Source organism: Eptatretus burgeri, chromosome 4 (genome assembly GCF_056783735.1).
Source record: "Eptatretus burgeri isolate ZD-2024b chromosome 4, Ebu_testis_v1, whole genome shotgun sequence".
Classification (NCBI taxonomy): domain Eukaryota; kingdom Metazoa; phylum Chordata; class Myxini; order Myxiniformes; family Myxinidae; genus Eptatretus; species Eptatretus burgeri.
This window is the reverse complement of record NC_140964.1, coordinates 3,341,529-3,366,232: the sequence shown is the minus strand read 5'-3', so window position 1 is coordinate 3,366,232 and position 24,704 is coordinate 3,341,529. Positions and strand designations below refer to the sequence as shown.

General features: G+C 42.5%; 1 protein-coding gene across 3 annotated transcripts in view; it reads left to right on the top strand.

Annotated features, from left to right (window-relative positions):
- LOC147027351 (unconventional myosin-Ib-like) overlaps window positions 1-24,704 on the top strand; it is a 74,590-nt gene that overhangs the window by 29,244 nt on the left and 20,642 nt on the right. For all 3 annotated transcript variants that reach the window (XM_085876693.1, XM_085876695.1, XM_085876694.1), the window contains exons 2-11: window positions 5,234-5,349; window positions 12,537-12,631; window positions 16,487-16,591; window positions 17,054-17,100; window positions 18,989-19,052; window positions 19,196-19,294; window positions 19,471-19,577; window positions 20,478-20,625; window positions 20,763-20,881; window positions 24,533-24,619. In XM_085876693.1, coding sequence (XP_085732819.1) covers window positions 5,234-5,349; window positions 12,537-12,631; window positions 16,487-16,591; window positions 17,054-17,100; window positions 18,989-19,052; window positions 19,196-19,294; window positions 19,471-19,577; window positions 20,478-20,625; window positions 20,763-20,881; window positions 24,533-24,619 — 987 coding nt within the window. The remainder of the gene's footprint in view (window positions 1-5,233; window positions 5,350-12,536; window positions 12,632-16,486; window positions 16,592-17,053; window positions 17,101-18,988; window positions 19,053-19,195; window positions 19,295-19,470; window positions 19,578-20,477; window positions 20,626-20,762; window positions 20,882-24,532; window positions 24,620-24,704) is intronic.

Below are 24,704 nucleotides of genomic sequence, written 5' to 3'. Positions count from 1 at the left end.
GACAAACCGATACCGATGTATCTCATAAGAACAATCCAGTAGCAATGTGGTAACTCTTGCAACATGGTGTCTCATGGCAACATGGAGATAATGTGCCTCCTCTTCAGAAATACATTGTGGCATCTTTAACATCGACCAACAAATGCTGGCAGATATGACACCTAGCTTCATGTCCTTCCAATGGATGTTGCACACCTTGATGCCTCCACCCTGCAGGTGAAACACCAGGATGTCAATTGACAGCCGGGTCAATATTCAAAGTCAGGCAAGACGGTTTCAGAGGCGATTGTGCGTACATCTTGGCCACCCTGCTATCCCGTCTCATCACAACCGTCACTTGTTTAATACCAATGTCCAAGCTCATGATCAATTTTAAAAACGAAAACGGTCATGGCATCACTTGTCTCAAATGATGTTTCTCTCACGGTCTAACCCCACATAAGGTTGCTTTTCAATTGATAGTGAAGTGCTCATTCCCTCCACCACTGAAGGTGGATGGAGGTTATGTTTTCACTCCTGCTGTCTGTTTGTTTGTTTGTTTGTCTGTTTCTGTGAACAGGATATCTCAAAAAAGTTGTGCACACTTTCGTGCAAAACTTGGTGGACATGTTGGGTGTGTGACAAGGAAGAATTGATTCCACTTTGGTTGAAGATCCGAATCCGGATCCAGATACAAGAATTTTAAAGTAATGCTTCACCATTGAGTGCTCGGGCAAAAAACAATATGTCGCACGATATCTCAAAAGGTTGCGGACGGATTATGACAAAACTTGGTGCATGAGTTGGTTTGCTGACAAGAACGAGCCGATTCGATTCAGGTTCAGGTCTGGATCCAGATACAGCCGATCAGTGGGATACAAGATGTTAACTGTTCAGCCTGCTGGAGGTATGCCCTCAACCGAGTGCCGTTCTAGTTTTACGTCTGATGGTGAAGTGCTTATTTTCACCAAAGGAGTGCAAATCTAATTTCTGGTGGAGGAAAGAAGTCTTGCTGGGTTGTGTTTGAGGGCAACAATCCAAGGGAAACAGAATTCGTTTCTTGTCATCGAATAACATAAACAAGTGAATTTGTTTTGAATTTAAAGGTGCAGGTTTTAAAGGTACCGTTCGAAGTTGCTTCGCGTTAATTCGATTATCACAGAGCCACCTGTACACTGTGCAGTCACAGAATTTCTTTGCAGGTTAAAGTTTGAATATGTCGTGAAAGACGTTGGGATGATTATTTTACAGTTCTGGTTTCTGGAGGCATTAAAACAGTCTTCATGTAATGATGGATGGCAAACTCATCCTTGTTTACTGCAGTAGCGGCTTTTAATACGAGCTGGAAACAAGAAATGAAAGTTGTTATTTTTTTTACTTGACTGTCCATTTCGAAGTTTTTGTTTAGTTCTATTTTGTAATAACCACCACGTAAGCAGTTATTAAACAAAAGCAGATGATAAAATGAAACGTTTCCTTAATGATGAACCTTTTGGGAGGAGTTTTAGTGGTGAATAGAAGTGAGGCTTAATGAAAATACTAGGAATAAAATCAGACTTGAACAAACATATGGGAAAACGCTTTCTGGGGAGTTTTTGGCCAAAACTTTTCAAATTGGAACACGAAGAACGAGCTTTTGTTTTTCTTCCTTTGACCATTGGCTGCTTCAATGCCAGTACCCCGTATTTATTGAGACTCTCCTGGCACTTCCTTTTTTTTTTCCATCTGGGAGGAAACCGCTTCGTGCAGTCAATGTGGAACATATACCCAAAAATGATCATTTATCAAAAGGTCCTTTTTCTTATTTTATAAAGGTTAAGGCTCATGGAAGAGCTCGCCAATGGAGTGTGGTGTGTTAACAGACTCACAAAGGAGTGGAGGGGAACAAGTGGGGAAAAAACTCATGGTAGGTCAATACAAGATGAGAAGGGGAGTGGCAGGGAGGAATTGAGGTTGGGAGGGAGGTGAGAATGAGTTATCGAGCTTCAGGATTGGGCAATAATAATAATAATAATAATAATTATAATAATAATAAACATTTATGGTGGCTGGTATCTGACAAGTAATGATGCTCATGGCACATCACAAAATAAAAACATCTTGACCTGTAATAAAACAACAATTTATTTCATTAACATATATCACAGACACCGGGCGTAGTGGCGTGCGCCTGTAATCCGGCTACTCGGAGGCTTGGGTTGGAGGATCGCTTGAGGACGGGCGCTCTGCGCTGGGCCACGCTATGAGAGGGTGTAGGGTAGCCCGGAATCATGGCAAAACCCAATCCTTATCCCTGTGTCGTAAGAGGCGACCAGGGTTGCGTCAGGAAGGGCATCCGGCGTAAAACCTATGCCAAATCAGTATGCGGATCATAACGGATGATCCGCTGTGGCGACCCCTAACAGGAGCAACCGAAAGAAGAACAACATATCACAGACATTGAATACTATCATTCAATTAAATTGATTGCCCAGAAGTCAATTGGCATGTTGTAGTCAAAGCGTCCCCGATCCAACGTCCATGTGCAGCAAACCCCGAACTGCGGATCCACCAAACACTGACTTGGTAGGGAGTGCTCCAGGTAGTTTGGAACGCTGAACAAGTTACGTCATTTCTGGGTTCGGAAAACACTTCCTGCTCACACTTCCTGGGTATGGGTGAAACCATAAGGTAGTGATGGGCAGCAGTGTTGAAGTTCCGGAGAAACTTAAGAAAAGCAACTTAAAGAAACTGCGAGAAAACATTGAAAGAGAGAGTCAGCTCCACTTGATGGATCGAGAAACAAACTCTCAGGAAGGAAAAACTGGAAACCTGGAAAGATGGGGAGGGTTAAAAGGAGTAGAAAAGATCATGGTTTTGGATGGGGGGATGGTGTTGGTGGGGATGATATAATGGGGGGATATGAGATGACGTTGAATAGTTGTCTTGAAGCCTTGGAGGGAATAATGAGATTGAAGAGAATGTGGAAGGTGGTTTCACAGGCGGGAAAAAAGAGGAACAAAAGAGTGGAGAAGGAGGTTGAGGGTGGACCACGTGCAACTGCAGAAATTGGGGGGGGGGGAGACAAAGCACAGAGAGTGCAGAAGGTGTAAGAACAAAAAGGAGGCGGTAGAAGAAAAAGAGACCACCGACCTGTATGTGATGTGAAAGTGATCGGTCCATAGATTCAGCTTCATCGTGGGAGATTTCAATGATTTTTAAGGGCTTGGTTTCCATGGCATCAAGCTGAGCAATGTTTGAGATGGGCACCCACCCAGAAGGGAAAGCAGTACTCCATCAAGCTGCGGATGAAGGCCATGCAGGTAGATAGAAGTTCAGGTGTGCCAATGAAGGACTTTGCATGACAGTGGATACCCAAGCCAAAGCGACTGTTTTTGGAAGCCATTACCATATCGAAGTGGGGTCTTCCCAAGAAAGATCATGGCTGATAGTGATGCCTAAATGTTTGAGTGACTGAACTTCTTCAGGAGGATTGTTAAGAAAGCAGATTGGGCAGGTTTGCCACGCGGTCCTTTCGGAGAGACGGAGTGAGGGTGTGAGATTTATCCGACTTGAAAGACATATTCCAAGTGTTCGACGAGCTTGTGATCATATCAAGAACAATGATTCGAAGTGAGATTCTATGTGAGAGAAGATTGGAACTTATGGAATAGAGTGTCAAGGTTGTTGTTGTTCTTGTTGTTGTTACTGAGTCTGAGTTTCTGGAAGAATGTAAGCAGAGTGTGAGGGGGGGGGGCTGGGCAGAGGGTAGAAAAAGAAGGTAGTACGAGACCAGGAGAAAGGCAGAATATAACTGAAAGGCCACCAACCTGCACTGGTGGACAAGGAGCAGGTTCTTGGATTTGGCCTCCAGCCAAGATATTCCAAGAACTGAATCCCATTGGCTTTGAGTTTGTGAAGCGAGGCTGGATTATTAGATGCTATCAAAGGCACAAGAGTTCTCAAGCGAGACAGCCATATCCTCTGATTTGTTAATCACGGTATTTGTGCTTCATTGAGTTCGAGGAAGCAACATGTCTATCGCGGAATAGCATTGGCCAGAAACTGAACTAATGATCATAGATCAGAGAGTTGGGGAAGAGATAAGACTCTATGTCTCCAAGAATGATGCTCGGTTCTCTCTTTTTGCTTATGATTTGGAGAAGGCCACGGGTCACGATCCCAGGGTCCATTGGGTCCATTTGCTGAGCAGGTAACAACATTGTGACAGTGGGATTTCTCAACCAGAGTAAGAGATATAGGTTGTCATGTTCTCGACAACAGCCTGTTAAGTAGATTAGTGTTTTTTTCTGGAAACACGGTACGTATTAAGAAAGTTGGCATTTACATGAGCGGCAACCATCTGCACCAATGGATGATTCACCTGCTCCTTGTGATAGATCTATAATGCCCACTAACGACTGTTACCAATGCGTCCCAAGCTCAACATCCATCATCAATTCAAGCCCTGCCTGCCTTTGCTTACAGGTCAATTAGTCGTCCAGGAGTGATGAGGGTGACACCCGTCACACTACAGGACTCGTTCGTTCGTGGGTTTCTCTTTGCCGCGAATGAATGTCTCATGATGGAGAACGGAGATGCGAGGATTCGCGAGGATTCGAATTTAACGCTTCAATGCATTGAAAGTACAAATAAATCAGCAAGAAAGTATTGAGGTTAGTTTGAAGTGCAAGCATCGTTAATAACAACACGGTTAATGTCTTGGCTCACGCGGATGATTGTAAGTGGTCGGAGGCCGAATTCATCCGAGGTTTGTTCTCTTTTTTTTTTTTCCATTTACACTCAACAATTATCTTTGTTGTTTGTAGTATATTCACTCTGGCTACTGTACAATGATTGTTACGTGATATACTATAGTTATAATTACAGTCGATCCACAAAGGAAATCGGCAATTGGGTCACTCCTCCGGCGCACAATGGCCTTCTCTTAACACTCTTCCCAGAGTTTTAGTAACTGTAACAATAAAAGGGAATAGCAAATACCATAGTATCCAATAAACACAACTCACGTCCTACATAGTACCACGTCAGCGTTCATGGAAACCATTTTGATCTGTCCACAGACATAGACAAAGGCTTCTTCCTTCTGGTTTCATGGATTTTGGATCACAGTGGTTGTTATTTACAGTTTTATATTTTCTTGACTTAAGTTGTTCAGGTTGTGGTACTGTAAAACCACAACTTGAGTTGTGGTTGCCTAATGGTTAACCGAGGCCTGGTGTTGTGGTTTGACTTTGTGCTTACCTTCTTGCAGACGTACATCGGCAGCGTTGTGATTTCACTGAATCCCTACAAACCACTTCCAATTTACAGCCCACAGAAGGTGGAGGAGTATCGAAACCGCAATTTCTATGAGCTGACACCACACATGTAAGTTTCTCTAAAAAAAACAACATTTTTAGAAAACGATTTCAATGATATTATGAATAGCGCGACGCTCGGCGGTTTCTGTTAACATCCCATGTTTTCCTGAAATACGGACACAGTTAAATGATGGGTTTTATGGGAATAATGTTCGGGGACAAATGAAAACAAATAATTATTTCACTGTACGTACATCCCCATGGTGGTTAACCGAGTGGAAAACAAAGTGGGAGCGCAGAGAAACACTCCTTGGTGCGGCCTCCACGGCCTCTCGGAGTGAAAAGGAAAGCCATCTACGATCCAGGACAATTTGGCCACCAGAATCCAAGGTGATTTTGTCAGTTCGTTGATCACAGGGAATGTTTGTCAGGTTGACCCTTGGTCCTTGATCTGAGGTCGAGACCATGCAGGACGATCGGGTTGTTCAAGCAGTCTCTCTCGTGTTTGCTCACTTATCACACACAAGGAAAGCCTGAACACCACATTGATCTTTCTGTAAGAGCGTGACTTTGCATTCACAAGTGCAAGCGTCCGGTAGGTTAGTTTCCACCTCGATTGGCCTCACCTGAAGGCACTAAAGGGCTGTCTGCCTCGAATGACATTTCCAAGCTCACTCCAAAATGATTAACGTTATGTTTCCTCAAAAGCATCGCTAATTGGACAATCATGGGACGGTCTTGTGCGCAGGAGACTTTGTGTGTTACTCCTTTTGTTTTAAACTTTGATACGGTATGAAGGATAGTTTCATAGCCGGACAATGTGGAGTTTATAGACAATGGACATTGCAAAACAATGGATGGAATAAACCCAAAGTTGATTTAAGTATGCCGACGTTCATGGGAAGAAAGGAGAATCTGACCTATCGGTCATTAGCCCTTCGTCGGAGCAAAATGGACAACGTCGACGATGGTTGAACTTTCATAACGGACAGTTAACACCTTTTTTGGGGGGGATTTGAACCTGCGATCTCAGCATCATGAGCCTTGGGTTCAGATTGCGGGGCAAAAGCAAGACCTCTTTGTGGAGCGTTTGTGCTGCCAAAGTAGTTTCTTGGCAAGGGTTGTACTTGGTGATTTGCCGTTACCGTCCCAGCATTGTTTGTCCGTGCTCTCTCCCCTTAAATGCTGAGCGTCAAGCAAGGAAAGCAGCACCTTACAATTTTAAAGTCTTTGGTTACAACCTCTTGACCTCCCAGACTCAGAGCAGGCGCTCCGACGATCAAACCACCGATAAACAATATTAGTGGAAATGAAACCGGATGTTGCATTTGTCATAATTCACCGAAATGCTTCCTGTCATTGTTTTGTAAAACATTCTGAAACATAATTTTGCTTTGTTACTTGATTTACTTTGTCCACTTCATCATTTCCTTGTTTTACAGTTTACACAAATACCCTTGATGTTTTTTTTTTTCCTGCCATTTCTTGGTTTCTTCATGAGATTATTCAAATATCTGAACTCGCCGATCGCAAGGTGAACATCCAATCGTCGTCCATGTGACGTGCAGGTGTTTAAGTACGACGTGAGTTTTTGTTTTTTGTTTTTTTTTCATTTCAGCTCGGACTGTTGCCCACGTTTCTGAAAAAAACTCAATTATTAATTAGTTCTTTCTCAGACGACAAGATAATTGAACCGGCAGGATAGCTCAGAGGTGGCAAGCTCACCTTTCCAGTGTCTTGTTTGAGGTCAATTCCTGACAAATAGAAATCCGACTACATTCCGTTATCCTATCGATTTACACTTGGAATGCTGTATCATCGAGTATGACCTTTCTGAGCAACGTTAAGCCGGTTGTCTTGGCTGCCAGCAATTGTTTTTATTTTTATTAAGTCCCCCCCCCCCCTTCTAATGTTGAAGACTCATGGAGTCAAGGACATTAGCGAACATCACATCGGTAGACTTTCACACGAAATGCAAGGACATTTGTAGACTATGGACAAAATAATCTACACGGTACAGGAGAACTGTACCTGGGATCCCAGTGTCATGAGCTAAGTGTTCAGACACAAGCATTCACCTTTATTTATTTATTTTAAACCTGTGGTGGTTAGAAATCCAACCTTGCCTTTTGTAAAAGGTAGGCCATTGTGAACCGGGCCCCTGACGACATCACAAATGTCTGTTCTGACTGCACTTGGCGATGAGGTGGGCATAGCTGGTTCACATCGCCCATAGAAACAGACATCCCAACGACCAAGCAGGTCAAGGTAAATCAAAACGAGGCAACCACGGCGCATCCTTCAATGAGCACACCGCTTATCCATGTGCTACCAGCAAAGGCTTTTGAAATAGATCACCTGTGAAATCAGATCTTTCTTTTTCTTCAATGACATAAGAACAATTATTACTTCCATAACTGAAGGTGAAGGAGGTTATGTTTTCACCCTTTTATGTCTGTTTGTCTGTCTGTGTACAGAATATCTCAATTAGTTGGAGACGGATCTGGATGAAATTTTGTGGACAGGTTCGGTGTGTGACGAGGACGACCTGATTAGATTTTGGTGAACATCCGGATCCGGATCCGACTACTCGAGTTTTGAAAAGTGATTCTTCACCATTGAGAGATGGGGCCAAAAACGATATGTAGCACGATATCTCAAAACGTGGTGAACTGATTCGGACGAAACTTGGTGGACACGTTGGGTGTGCGACCACGACGAATTGTTTCGATTTTGGTGAAGATCCGGATTCGGATCCGACTACTAGAAATTTAAAAAGTGATTCTTCACCATTGAGAGATCGGGCTCAAAAACTATATAATATCACGATATCTCAAAAATGTGTTGGACCTCATATGTTCTCATGGATCAGGCATTACAGGTATGCACTCTACCTTCAAGTTGGGAAATGTATTTTTAACAGACTATTTCTTTATAATGTAAGCAAATATGCCTTCTTTTTCTCTCCTATCATCCTTCCTTCTTTTCCTTCTTGCAATAATATATATATATATATATATATATATATATATATATATATATATATATATATATATATATATAATGTACACTCGTCACTCATTCAGACGTCTCCCCTCCTCCCACCGACATTCCCCCCTCCACACACCGAGCCAATTGTGTATGCACTAACTAAAGGCCAGTCTAAAATATCCACAACAACAAAGTTTGATATCTGCTGAAGTCCTCAATTTTATCATAAGAGGCATGAAACGTTCTCGTTGAAACAGAACCCTTTTCTGCTTTGATATATGGTAGCCATAAACAAACAAGTGGTGATTGAAAGCGTCTGATATTGAGTGGAAAATGCTTACCGTAGATTACAAAAGATTGTGAGTTTATGATCGGAAAAGGAGAGCCTGATGGGTCAGACGCAGCCGGAAATGTGGAATCTTTAATTACATTTGTGACCCCCACCACCGTTTCCAGGTATACCTGCTTCCAAGTCTACCTGGTTCCAGGTATATAGTGACACTCGGTTATCAATGAGTTGTTGTTGCTTCATTTGTCTATTAGAATTTGTAAATTAGCTTTTCATTACATTGCTCACAACTTGCTATGTCAATGCAACGATCACTAAAGGTAATGATAACCAGGTATTAGCCATTGATCATCTTCAGAAATGACTGACAGTGTAAAGTGACAAGCCCACTTCTGAGCCGATGCCAGGAAATTACTTTTGTTTTGTTTTAACTGAAGTTCAAACCCCGCAAAAGTTGTTCTGAAAACCGAAATGTCAGACTCATCGATTGACTTCCTTAATCGGAAAATGCGATCGGTGTCGTTTGTAGTTTTTATTGGGATTTTTTTTTTTTTTTACAAGAATGACGCCACAAGCTGAACACATTGCCGCAAGTGTCGAGCAGCCACATTGAGCAGATGGACGGATTTCCTTTTGTGAAAGAGCCAGGGATGAGTTCCGTTGTAGGTTGCGGGTCATTTATTTATACTCATAAGAGGCCAGAGACGCATGTTCTAGCTCACTACTACTACTGCCTTAATTATTCGCACCCTCTTGTGGGTTTAGCTAAGGAGAGTTTTTAGCTGAAATCTTTCACGAAGCAGCTGGCCAGGTCTGACATTCGACTGAAGCTGATCTGTTGAGGAATTTGTCATTTGTTCAGGGTGTCAGCGATCACTCGTCCACTCTTCACAAAAGACACCGTGGGATTTTTCAATGTCCACCAGCTAATACTAGCAGATGGGAGCACCCGGATTAGCGCCCATTTGAAGGGACGGTGCAGTTTGTGAAGCAACAGCCTGCCTGGGAAACACCAATCAGACAGTTTATGGTCGTGTCGGGATTCAAACCCCAACTAGACGACTCAAAGTTAAGTGAGCTACCTCTGCACCGTCCTGTCGGACAAATGGCTTCCCTTACTCAGCATATCACAAAAGAGCCGTGACCAAGACACCTTTGAGCAGTGGGTGCCAGCATGCTGGGTGGTATTAGAAGGTTCTCCTTGGAGGGTTTTTGGTCGATACAAGGAACAGCTGCAGATTAGAAATGCAAGCGCTGGTGGGAGAATATAGAAAACCACTATGGGGTATGATTTTGATGGCACAGAACCACCAGGGAGAGTCAGTATCTTCGGTATTAGAGTTTGTTCCCATGGCAAGCCTCGAGTTGCCATGACGCATGATTACTTACGCAGACATGCGATATGTTCAAGTACAACAGGCCTGAACAGTGGCCTCGTGCATGGAAGGGATGATAAGTTTGCAGGCTGAGGTTCGGCAAGCAGGAAAAAAAATAATCAGGAGACAAAACAATTGTTGAGGGATTATTGTCTGCTCCGGTGATGTGGAAATGCTCCAGGTTTGCCTGCAGTCTCATGCCAGGAATTTTTAATCCATTTCTAATTGAAGGCAATACAAGGACATGTTTTGCATTAACAATCTTAACCATTTTGAGGGCACCATTCACCAAGTACTCCATATTAACCAGTATCTAACCAGACTGTCTAACCAGTACTCCATATAAAAGTGGGTTAAATAGTTTCCAATGATGAGCTTTTTGGAGGACAGATAATCATGTGATACATCAAAGAGGAATAAAAATATTTGAGGCACGTTCAAAATGTTCTCGTAATGAGATGCAACAGTCCATGATGCAACAATGTAATATATGTATACATACATATATACATACATACATACATATATACATACATACATACATATATACATACATACATACATACATACACACACCAGCAAATACAACCCGTCACTTTACTGATGGGAATATTAAGGGGAGGGGGGTAAGAAGGAGGGGAGGGATAGAGGAGTGAGGGTAGGGTGAGGGGGAGTAGTGAGGGGTGGGGGAGGGAGGAGGGAGGGGGAGAGAGGAGGGGGGGGGAGTGAGGAAGGAGGGGGAGTGAGAAGGAGTTGGGGAGCGAGGAGGGGTGGGAGAAGGGAAGGCAGCATGAGGGGAGGGAAAAGGAGGGCAGTGTGAGGGAGGGCAAGGGAAGGCAGCATGAGGGAAGGGCAGGGGAAGGCAGTGTGAAGGGAGGGTCTGTCCGGACATAACCACCCGCCGGAGACATCTGGACATAACCGCCGTCCGGATACGTGTGGAGATGACCACCGTTCAGATACATGCAGAGATAACCACCATCCGGGCATAACCACCATCCAAATCCATTCGGAGACAAGGGGGGGGGGGGTGGGAGAGAGAGAGATGGAGGGGGGTAAATCAAAATATGTCGAGTGTGATGAGCACTTCCCCAATCTCAAATGGGCATAAAGTCTGACTCCAAAACTTCACCTCCAATCCAATGGCCTCAGCCCGGCAACTCTGTCAAGCAGACAAAGATTACATGCTTAACATCAGTTAAACATCAAACAGAACTGCCTGTCTAGATTTCGGGCTTATTTGCCCTCATCAGGATGGCACGCCGATAAATATCTAACCAATGATGACCACATTCGTCTTTTAAACAACATCACGTACCTTCTGATTGAATGGCTTGTATTCGTGGGAACAATCATGTAGGTGGCAGACAGACGGTTGTTCTTTGCGGATTATGCAGTTTTACCGTGTGAGATATAATCTGCGGCGATGCTCACCATAACAGCCAGGAGGTGTGATTGATGTGATCATTGGTGAGATATTTATCGGTATGCCATCCTGATGAGGACAAATAAGCCCGAAATACAGATAGGCAGCTCTGCTTTTATGTTTAACTGATGTTGACGATGTAATTTTTGTCTATTTGACAGAGTCCCGCTGGGCTGAGCCCTCCGGAATGGAGGTGATGCTTTGGTGGAGAACTTGATGTCCATTGGAGAGTGGGGAAGTGCTCGTCCCACTCCACATATTTCGATTTACCCGCCAATCGCACCACATGCCTTCTGGTTGAATAGTTTGCATTAACGGGAACAATCGTCTGGGTGGAGGATGGATGGTTGTACTTTGCGGATTATGCACTTTTACCTTGTGAGACATAATCCGCGTCAAAAGCAGTCAATATATAAATGATAAAGAAAGACCCATCCACATGTCTCACCTGTGAGTGGAGGCTATTTCCTCCAATCATAGGTGAGAGATGTGGGTGGGTCTTTCTTTATTATTTATATATTGACAGCTTTTGACGTTCGCATGTGGTACATGCTTGGGAGCCTCGTTGGTATGCATTTCTGTCTGCGCTGTTGCTGATGATTCGCCAATAAGCGATGAAACCGGTCCGGCAGCTGAGGGGGTGTATAGCATTGGGATTCTCATGTGTGTACTATTTGTGAATGTCTTTATAGCTGTGAAGAAACTCTGGGAAGGGTTTGAAACAGCAAAGGGCTTACCTTGTGTAGGTTTTCTTGGTTGCTTTATGCAACTTCTTTGGCTAGAAGAACATCGGAGAAGTATATATATATATATATATATATATATATATATATATATATATATATATATATATATATATATATATATATATATATATATATATATATATATATATATATATAGTCTGGCAGCATCCATGGTCTTAGAGTGGTAAATTCAAAGGACATCGTGCATAAAGTACACTAAATGCAGTCAAAGACCCTTCATGGGTATTTTTTGATTACACATTACACTCTTGCAAACTGCACCGTGTGCGACCTCAGAGTGTGTTCGGGGCACACCTTTGTACTTGTGCGTGTGTGAATTTTCGGTCTCTTGTGAATGGTCGGTGTATGTTACAAACACCTCAATAAGAAGTTTGACCTCTTACTTTCTGTTGCTTTTCCCGCCAGCTTTGCCACTGCAGATGAGGCGTACAGGTCGCTGCGTGACCAAGACAGAGATCAGTGCATCCTTATAACGGGAGAGAGCGGTGCTGGAAAAACAGGTTTGTACCACAGTGTCCCCTTGTTCGATGACACCGTGACCCCTATGACCAGCATCTACTGCACATTGTACAAAGAAATTGTTTTTCTCTGATTTCTGGCCTCCCCTCTCCTCCTCCTCTCCTTAAGGCCCTCCCCTCCCCTAATTTCTCCTCCCCTTTGTGTGGTGATGAAAAAGCTTTCAAAACGAGATACCCACAAATAGTCCAACAAAAGCCAATGTGTCTTCTTTTTTTTTTAATTTCACCATGTAAGTAGATATTTTTTATGAAGAGAGTATTTCTTTACTATTTATGTAAACTTGTATTTTTGAAAAGTTTAAATGTCAGCATTTCTCGGACTATCGTGAGTATCTCATTCATAGATCATACAGTATTGAACACATAATGGCATCATAAAATGGCATGGGCCAAATGGGCTCCTCCAGCGCGTAACTCCACGTGCACCATGTATTATGATCAAGGCTTCTAACAGACATTTTCGAAATCCAATGATGTTAACGATTCCCGCCGGTAGAGGTCTTACTTCCCGGGATTTTATCCCGATGCGAAACGGTTCATTTTGTGTGAGTGTAATGTCGATTTACATGGCACACCTGGGGTGGTACTACGTGGGTTCACATTTCGAGGTGCAGCTGGTTCTCATATCGTACAAGCACTCCGCACTTGATTCCTGGCGGGGAAACCCGCTTGGTGCCCTTCATTGCTTTGAATATAGCCTTTTGAAGTCATGGACCTTTGGTCCTTAATCCTATGCTCTATCATTCATATCTTGTCTCGTTAATTCAAACAACCAAGATGTCTATCTGCTTTTACAGTGATCTAAGGATTGTACTCGCATCACATGGAGGACAAATATATTAATAGACATATTTGTACTTTCCCTTGAATCACTTGGGCATTAGTTGACAAAGCAAAAACACATGGTATGGTATGGTATGTGAGATTTCATCCTGGGTTCACCTGCATAATTTGCCAGGTGTTCAGATGATAACACTAACAGGAAAATACGATCCGTCACGATGGGCCAAATGGCCTACTCCTGTGCGTAACTCCATGTACACCTCAGTGCGTCATTTACCATTCATCATTTTGTGTGTTTGTAACTTTTGAAGTAAAGGTTTTGTGAGGCAAACAGGCAGAAGGTTGTCTGATCGTCGAGCATCCTTATTAGGGGATAATAATAACCATTCCTTTCACGCTGTGAGACGCGTCGGAGCTGCCGAGACAGTTGCACTTGGCTCAGGAGTGCAATCCTCGACGGGTCACATAAGAGTTTTTTTTTCGATATCGTATGTGTATGTATTTATTTATTTATATCCTATTTAGATTTGTGAGTGTCATGTATCTATTTTGATGATTAGCAGTCACAGTTCGGTGAGGCAAAATTCCCCCAGTAAGAAGATGGCATATAAGATTCCCCACCACCCCCACCTCATGTAACCTCCTTGGTCGTGGTAATATGTTCAGTATCCTGAACATTTCCACCAGAATACGTTCGGGCGACGGGTCGAGCGGCCAATTTTATGATGAAATATGTTCAGTATACTGAGCAGACGGACCGAGGAGAATGTGTATTTATGGGGTGGGGATTTTGGGGTATCTTGCTCTACCTTATCCTACCCCCTGTTCAATCTGTAAACTGTCAATGTGGTGTTGTTTTGTAAATCGATAATTTATGATTTTTTACATATAATATTATTTGGTAATAATATATACGAGCGAACTCCTGATTCTGACAAATAAACTTTTGTTTTTAAATCAATAAATGTAAACAATGGTACATACAAATATTCCACAAACTTACACAGCAAATGGACCACGTCATGCAAACGCGGTGATTCCAAGAGCATCAATCCTTCTCATCGCCGATAAACGAGGTATAATTATTATTATCGTTTGGACAGCAACCGCTCGGGATCCACTAGGAAGTGGTTTTTGGCAATACTGGAGGCGAGCACGAAGGCTTACACCAAAGTGTCACTTGTAATCATGAACCGATGTCGAGTAGCGATATCCGTTGGTGTTTTTATATATATAAAAACCAGTTTTTATATATACTTTCCTGGATACCCTGGGTACCAATGACATCACAACATCACAATCGTTAACATCATTGGATTTCGAAAATGTCTGTTAGAAGCCTTGATCATAATACATGGTGCACGTGGAGTTACGCGCTGGAGGAGCCCATTTGGCCCATGCCATATATATAGAATTTTATTTTAAGCAGTATCTAAGACTCTCAGTGGAGCTGCCAAACAGACATTTCACATGCATGGACAAACATACACATACACGAGACACAACACTGAGATGAGACAAACATTACCACTGAGCTTGGGGGAAGTGCCATCACTTTCGTGGATACCCTGGGTACCCAGGGAAGTGCCATTACTTTCCTGGATACCCTGGGTACCAATGACATCACAACAATGGCACCTCCTTTCTCACTGCATTCAGTGGGGCATTTCCTATGGAGGGAATTCCTTCTCCCCATCGATGCCAACAAATGCGGATTGTCCTTGCTCTTGCCCGTTTAAATGATTAACATCAAGCAAGGAAGCAGCACGTTCCATTTTTTAAAGTATTTGGCATGATTTGGCCGGGGTTTGAACCATCAACCTCCCAGAGTCGGAGTATATGGTCGAACCATTATACCACCAAGTCTGGTATAATCTAGCATAGCTTAGGGCTTAGGCTCTAACCATAGCTTAGACCACAATCTGGTACCACGCCAGTTATAATTTAGGATTGGCACTCATTGAGCCCTCCAAGGGATTCCAAATAATCCCAAACGGCAGTGTGGCAAAATGGCATGCACATGCCACGATAAGAAAGCAATCAAATAAATAATTCAATTAATGGAGTGAGAGGGAAAGTATAGGTGAAAATTCCCAGGTTGTTAGATGCAGGGCTGACTCAGAGCAGAAAGGTAGAAGAGTAGGCCCAGAAAGTTAGCAGAAAGGCAGGCTCACCAGCACAGGTCATCCCAGCAAGAATGGCAGGGTAGACGGCGATGTGTGAGAGAGAGAGAGAGAGCGAGAGAGAGAGAGAGAGAGAGAGAGAGAGAGAGAGAGAGAGAGAGAGAGAGAGAGAGAGAGAGAGAGAGAGAGAGAGAGAGAGAGAGAGAGAGAGCACAAAAAGAGTACCAGAGCATGCCAGAAAGAGCACAACCCAGTACAAAGATCGTGACAAGTGAACAAATGGGGGGGGGGGGGCTAGAGGATGTTTTTACTTCAGTTCTCCCCTCGCTGTCGACTGATCACCCTTGACCAGTTACAGCACCCCCCATAACCAGCCATGTTTTCTCCCCTCTTCCCTGAGACAGACCATTGATCATCTGTATGGTTGGGAGTGGTTTCTCCACCCACTAGTTTCCAATAATCACGACCCAGGGGGAGTTCCCTCTATCTTTGGTAAAGCAGATCCCACCGCAGATGTCCTACCAATGATGGTCTGGGAATGGACCGAGGCAAGCCTCCCGCACATTGATGGATAGCTGGGAGGAGGAGCCTTCTCCTGGTGATGGTGGGAGGGAAAATGCCATATCATCCCCTCCCCACTCATCCAACCTCATCCAGTTCCGCCCAGCTTGACACGAGAGAACACCCAGACAGGACGTCGTTAACGTCTCTACATCCCAATAGATCAGGCCCATCTCTCTCGTGAGCCATAGGCCAGATAACATATCCTAACGCATGTCCTCACTACAAGTCCGAATAACTACTCGAATACCGATGGTAGTTAAGGCTTTATAACTAACGATTGATCCCCTCCCTACAAACATAACATTGTGAAACACTACATTATCCATCATGCAGACGACAAGGTAACACGTGCTGTTGTGTGCCGCAGAGGCCAGCAAGCTGGTTATGTCCTATGTGGCGGCGGTGTGCAGCAAAGGGGCAGAGGTGAACCAGGTGAAAGAGCAGCTGCTGCAATCAAACCCTGTGCTGGAGGGTAAGAGTCTGGATAGTTGAGATTTAATGAGGATCCAAACTCGTACTTATCGTGGTGTTTCACTCGGCCGACGAGGGCTTCCTCGGACCATAATACCATATATTATACACAAAGCCTTCCTGTTACATTCAGATGCTCTATCACAATCACAATGACATTGGTATCGTGGAGCTATAGGCAGCTTTTACAATTCGGGGGAAGATCTTGACCAAATTGTAATTACTAAACCAAATTACAACCATCATTTGATCTCATATTAAATACTAGCTAGGCCTTGAGTAATCCGAGCATATCAGAGGAGATTCGGTAACAAGCAGGAGCGAAAGGAGGTGTACGGAATACCACTGATCGAGCAATAACATCAGAGCTATCTGCGCTTTAACGGAGGGGAGAGCGAGTCTTCAAGGTCCATGGTGACGGAATTGTTGACCTTTGTCATTTGTGTGTCATCTACTGTTGCAGCCTTTGGGAATGCGAAGACCATTCGGAACAACAACTCTTCAAGATTTGTGAGTACATCGTCGGTGGGGGGGGGGGGGTGACCACTCGCAGTTTCTGGATGTTTACGTTGAATCGACCCACCATGAGATGCGTCCCACAAGCAAGTGGAATGGAAATTGATTTTTTTGTTTTGTTCGTACATTTTTTTCCATTCTTTTTGCAATCTGTTACTTTATTACGAAAAGCGATTGGAACATCTTCGAGCTACGACGTCACGGATGTGCTCTTCCTTTTCGCTCTCCCTCCTCCATCCACCTCCTCACCCCCTTGCCCAATCTTTTAGCCATGATGTTTTGTTTTTAAGATTCCTGCTGGTATATACATATATATATATATGAAAAATTGCATCCTAGTTTCTTGAAAGCAAGAATATGATTCATAAAGAACTTGAACTTCATGCATGGCCCAGAAATGAAACTTTTGTTACATTTGTGCTGAACCATGTGAACCGTATTTACTTTTGTTCCTGATTCAACCATACATTATGTCCCTGAGTCGTAGGTGGTTTGACTATAACCTGGACAAAAGTTAAATGAGTGTGTCGCTTACTTAGTCCGGGTCCCATTTGAACCAGCCAAGTTGAAGAGTGAAACGGAAGGAAATTTAGGAACAGGAGGCCATTTGGCATTTTATTCTTGTGTCGCATTCTCAGCACAAAAATCCCACCAACTGCAGTTAGTGCTAATCGTACAATGAACCCGCGAACAGACGATCATGGTTGATGCACTCACACTCACTGGAGTGCTCTTTACCTTCGCATTCTGCGAAAGGTTATGTTTTGGTCGGCGTGTATTTATTTATTTATTTATTTATTTATTTATTTATTTGTAATCTTGTGATTCGTATAACTCAAAAAGTATTAAACACAATTGCATAAAATTTGGTGGGATGATTGGTTATTAGCCAGGAAGCATTCGATTAGATTTTGGGATCGTTCGGGTCAAAGGTCAAGGTCAAGGTCACGAAAAGGTCAAAATCGTCTTTTTACGATAACACGGTCAATTTTTATTCAATTTGCATGCAACTAACGCCAAAATGTCCAGAATTCAACGCCTCATCTTGTGATATGCAATATGACACAATGACGCCCATACTCTTGTTACCGGTTAGGGGTCGAAGGTCATGGGGGTCACAACCTTGAAAAATATGCAGTTTTTGTCATAACGCGGACAATTCTTGTCCGCCTTACATGAACCCAGCACCAAAATGTTCAGAATTTAATGCCCAATCTTGTGACACAATGACGTCATAACACATGTCACCGGTTGGGGTAAAACGTCGGGGGGGGGGGATCACGCCCTTGAAAAATATGCGGTTTTCGGCATAACTCAGTCAATTCTTATTCGATTTGCATGAAACCAGCATCAAAATATTCACTATTTTGTCCTCCACGCTCTCATGCCAGGTGCAACTAGAACGGGCACTCGACACAGTGCATACCTTCGCCACGGACACTTTTCTGAGAGTGTGGAGAACAGAATAGTGAACATTTCTTTTTTAGTGATTTTAAAAAGACGGGGGGGGGGGGGACTGAACTTACGAAATGTGCAGAAATTATTGGCACGCGCACTTAATAAGGAATTGTTCTTTGCCCTTTTATTAATTAGGAACTAGCTGATGTCATTCTTTATAATATCAAAAATAGCACAATTAGCTTAATGTGTCTATTTTACATGACATTGTCATGACGTGTTCGGCTGTCGTTGCAATTTAAAACTAGAATTTAAGAATTTAAAAATTTGCATGCAATGCATGCAATTTAAAAAGAAAAGTAGTGGCGGCGAAGGTATGCGCTCTATGAGTGCCCGTTCTAGTTTTGAAAGATATGATGGGGCCTACAATATCCATGACCTGGTTATGGTTAATGGTTAATCATGTTCTTCCTTCTTTGTTTAGGGGAAATACATGGACATTGAATTTGATTTTAAAGGAGACCCCCTTGGCGGAGTTATAACCAATTGTAAGTTGGATCTTTCATCTGAATACTCAAGCCTTACAAGTTGTCACTGGTCATCACTTCTCTTGGAGTCGGTGCTTTTACAATAACGTGACAGCAGGAACCTCTGCAGCACCGTGAGGTTTATCGTCGGGTTGTTTCCGCAGACGTTTTAGAGAAGTCCCGAGTGGTGAACCAGGCCCGAGGAGAACACAATTTCCACATATTCTACCAGCTGCTGGCCGGGGGTTCGAATTCACTGCTAGGTGAGAATCAATACAACTCTTCTGTTCACGAAGGAGAGATCATGGCTTTGGGCGACGCGAGAATGATCGAAAGGTGGTTGTACAGATCAGTGTGGTATACTCCATTGTTTTAACAACTTAAAGGTGTGTTATGGGCACACCGAGAGCAAACACTGAATTCCATGCTGTGTTGGCAGCTGAATTGCAGTTGGACAGAGAACCGTCAGCGTATGCTTTTCTACGCCAGGGCCAGAGCACTCGGGTCGAAAGTGTGGACGACGCCGAGAATTTCCATGTCACACAGGTAGGCCTGTGGTTTTTAAACAAAAAATCATATCACAGTGTGACTCAGAGTGTTTGTGACTGTGACTCACAGTAAGCATACACCTCAATCAATCACAACTGGTGAAGACATAGATAACTGGATTACTGATGGAACTTTGGTGCATGTCATTGAGGGTAATGCTTCTCGAACATCAACCAGTTGTTTAACCTCCATTGAGGAAGTACCTCCATCGTGAAACTCCCAAAGAAGGTGCTTTTCCCCTAATTTTTCCGCAACCTAACGCGTCTGCTCACAGTTTATACAAGATCTCGGCTTATGGAAGAGTGAGGTCACGGAGGATAAACAAGGAGCAGATACTCGAGGTCCCCCCACCTTTTTGGTGGAATGAGGAATAGATCTTTGTAATACGAAAGCTAAATCTTGAACTGTTTTTGAAATATCGCGTACACAAGCCGAGTTACCGAGATGGTCACCATGGCAACATAATTCAGCCAATCACAACCATGATGTAATCAGGTCGAGATAATGTCATGAGGAACGGATATCTGCAATAGGAAAGCTAAATGTTCGATGTTTTTTGAAATATCGCGTACACGAAAGTACACGGACGGATGATCGGTCAGTCGGTTCGACGGAGTTCATTTTAACATCCCCCATCTCCGAACTTGTCGGAGGGGCGGGAGACAAAAAAGGAAATACTGACAGTGGGGGGAGACGGTTGAACAAACGTTAAGGACTAAGAGTTCCAAAAAATGTGTTTTTGAATGGTCAGCCAATTTTTGGAAGAAATTTATTCCAGACAATTACCTTCCATCAAAAATGTTATTTCTTTGTGCCTGCATCCTATCCCTGTTGCATTTTATTTGAACGCTCATGTGTTTGAATGGAACTTCCGTATGGTTTCACTTTGGGCTCCAGAGGGCAATGGAGGTCATTGGATTTTCTGCCACTGAGGTCCGATCTGTGCTGGAACTAGTCGCCATGGTGTTGAACTTGGGGAACTTCACCTTCAGAGACGTGTCTCGTACCAATGGCATGGACGAGTGCCGCCTTACCTCAACCAAGGGTATGCTAGGATACAGGGCAGATCGAGAGTTTCCCAAATGGCTCAAATTATGTTGCTAGTTTAGTGTCAGTTAAGCTTGTCGTGCATTAACACAGTGAATGAAACATCAGACTTTCCATTGCATTATCCATTGGCAGAGCTACGTGAGGTGTGCAGCCTTCTTGGCCTTATGGAGGATGTGCTTGAGAAGGCTCTTACATCTCGCACGGTGGAAGCCAAAATGGAGAAGGTTTGCACAACGTTGCATGTCGCTCAGGTATGTTCTGGAATATTAAACGAATGTACTGCATTTTCATGTATATATGAATATATATATATATATATATATATATGTATATATACATACACAGACATATACAAGTTAGTCAGCTGAAAGAGATTGGGTTATTTGACTTCACTAAAGAATCAAGAAAATTGTTGTTTAAAGCTGGAGCAAAAATGAACTTGGGAGTGCAACACAGCAATGATGGGCCAAATGGTCTCATTTCCTTGTTTAAGATCCACAGGATCGGGCAACCACTCTTTGCACTCAGTGTCATTATACACACACACACTGTAAATCCTTTGTATATTATTTTCCATTCTGCGTAAGGAATATAAATATTTAAATGCAATCATTTTGATTCAATACAGACCATCCAAGCTCACACAACAATGTTGTTAAAACATCATAAAAAAAAACATGATGCCAAATCCTGGGAAGACATTATTACCTCCATCACCGAAGTTGGGTGGAGGTTATGTTTTCACCACTGTCTATTTGTTTGTCTGTCTGTCTGTCTGTCTGTGAACATTTTATCTTAAAATTGTCGATGGATTTGGACGAAACTCGGCGGAGAGGTTGGGTGTGTGACAAGGACGAAATGATTAGATTTTGGTGACGATTCGGATCCCGATACTGGAATTTTTAAAAGTGATTCTTCACCCTTGAAATCGGGCCAAAAACGATATGTCGCTTGATATCCCAAAAAGTTATTGACAGATTCGGACAAAAGTTGGTGGACATGTCGGGTGTGTGACGAGGACGAATCGATTATATCTTTGCGAAGATCCGAATCCACATACGAGAATTTTTAAAATTTTCAAGTGAGCCTTCGCCGTTGAGATGTGAGGCCAAAAAAAAACGATATATAGCATGATATTTCTAAAGGTTGTGGACGAGTTGTGATAAAACGATGTGGACGAGTTGGTTAAGTGACAAGAACAAGCCGATTTAATTATGGTTCAGGTCCGGATCCAGATCCGGCCTATCAGTGGGACGCAAAACCGAAACTGTTTAGCCTGATGAAGGTACGCGCTCCACCTAGTGCCGTTATAGGTTTGTAAGGTTTTTAAAACATCACTGAAACATTATTGACTAACATTAGCTTTATAACTTCTTTTTTTAAACGTTTTATGATATTTCAAATTAACTTCATAAATGTGGAAAATTTTCAAAAATGTTGTAAGTGTGTATTGTTTTCTTGAAATGTGTTAGTGATGTTTAAAAAAAAAAAAACCTTACAAAATGATGTTTTCATAAAATTTGGCGCCAACCTTTTTCAAGAGAGACACCCGATACACGACGCTCGATCACCCAAAGCGTCGTTATTTCATGTTTTACCTCAATTTGATGAAGAATTTAAAGTTTTTATTTGCGACGTTGACCTTCCGCATGTGAAAATAATGTGTTACAGTAATTGTCAGGGAAATCGGCCAATGGGGTTGGAAACATATACAGGGGTTGGCCCAAGGTGGGCTGGAAACCAATAATAATAAAAACCACAGAGTTGGTGTCAAAGCCACTCATGCTCGCCTGGTTATACATTTATCGTTTTTAAAAGACTAGTCTAATAATATTTTTCATAAAGTATTGCAGTGAAGTCTGATCCAAATAATTTTAAAGCAATATATGTATTTGTATATTGTAATCAGTCAAAAATAGTGTGGTAGATAAAAACATTAGAAAGGAAATAACTTGCACTAAAAACTTTAACATTTTCACACTCACGCTGACGCCGGGAGTATCGCTATAGCTCTCTGTTCTTCGAACAGGCGAGCTAATAAGTAATAGTATTTATATTGCACCTTTTACATATGGAACAAACAAACAAACAAACAAACAAACACAACACTCATTTAGTGCATGTATACAGGGTGTCCGAAAATGAATATACCAAAAAGAACATTGAATAGTTTTATTGTTATTCGAGACACTGACATAAATTTGATTGAGTTTATGCATTGGACTTGTAAGTTTTAGTTTATTGTGAATATTTGAAGGACGAATGCTGTTATGGAGGCATTTCCCAACAGCCCTACAAAGTCAATTAGGAGAGCATCACTTGAGTTAAACGTTCTGAAAAGCTCTGTTCATGATATCCTTCAATAAATAATTGAGGTTTAAATGTTGCAAATGGCATTTAAATGCAAACGGTTCATAAACTTTGAGAAGAGGATTACGAAACGAGAGTAAATAAATGCTCGTCAATGGTTGATTGAACGGAGAGAATCGGTCGAACATTTTTTTTTTTAATCAAACCTCATTTTTAGTGATGAGGCGACATATCGTCGATCAGGCAAAGTTAATCATCACAATTGTAGGATATGGGGAGAAGAAAATCCACGTGAATTGTATGAACATGAAAGGGATTCGCCTCAAGTGGACTTCAAGTGGGCCATGTCACGTTCTCGCATCTATAGACCCTGTTTCGTTGATGAACGCACCATCACCAGCATTTCGTACCCGAACATGCTACGAGAGTTCTTTATTCCACAACGCCAAGAAAATCCGAACTTGTTACAAAGAGCTATCTTTCAGCAGGATGGAGCACCACCTCACTTTGCTCAAATTGTTGAAGTGTTTTTAAATCAAGCTTTGCCAGACTATTGGATTGGACGAGGAAGACCTATGAAATGGCCCGCTTGTTCACCCGACTTAACACCTTCAGATTCTTATCTCCAGGTTCAACAAAAAAAAAGGTAAATTCTGCACTCGCAAACCAAGGTACCTTGAAGAACTTAAACGTCATATTGTTGATGCTGTCATCCATCCCTACTGCAGTATTTTTTCTCAAAATTTGAACGCCTCATTAGATTGATCATGATGGACGACATGTCGAGGTTTATTCATAATTCGAGAATATCTGAACAATACCATTAAAAAAAAAAAACTAGAAGAGCACTCGGTAGAGCACATGAGCTATGCGCTCGATCAATGCCTGATCCATGTGAACATATCAGGCCCAATAGATTTTTTTTTTTAATGCTAAAAATTGTTTTTGGCCCTCTCTCTCAACGGTGAAGAATCACTTTAAAAATGAAATAATTCTCGTATGCAGATCCGGATTCAGAGCTTCACCAAAATCAGTTACTTTGAGGCTATAGTTACTTACTTTAAGTTACTATAGTTACCATAGTTATTTTACTTTAAGGACTTCTGCACCGTTTGTGTTGAAGTAGATTCCAAGCACTTTTTGAACTGTCTTAGGGACAGGTGGAAGGATTATGAGTCACAATCCTGCCTTTAAACTCCTCCCCATATCTATTCATCCAATGAACTTAAACTCCACAACCCCTCTCATTTGATGGATTTATCACATAAATCGGTGGAATGTTGTGGAATCTGATGGGATCGTGATTTCCTCAACCACCCGAAACGTAGAGATCTCCAGCTTGTTGAGATTAGCGTCCATCGAAAAATACATCACCAAACACCCATTCATTTCCCACTTCTCACAAATATAAAAACACATGGAAAATTATTTTCATTCAATGAGTGTTTCTGCAATTTTCACAGAAAACACATCCCCCCCCCCCCACTCCCCAGCTCACACTTCATATTACATAATGCAAAAAATTATACATACATACAAATATATGAGAGTTTATTTCAAGATTGTCCGTTTGGACCATTTTTTTTCTGCAGGCACATTATGCCCGAGACGCACTGTGTAAGAACCTGTACAGTCGCCTCTTCACCTGGCTTGTCGGTCGAATCAATGAGAGTATCAAGGTGGGCAGGACGAGCGAGATTGGATCGTACTCCAACCCTGCGGTGCATTTTACGCCTTGTCGCGGATCATTTACATTGTTCGCTT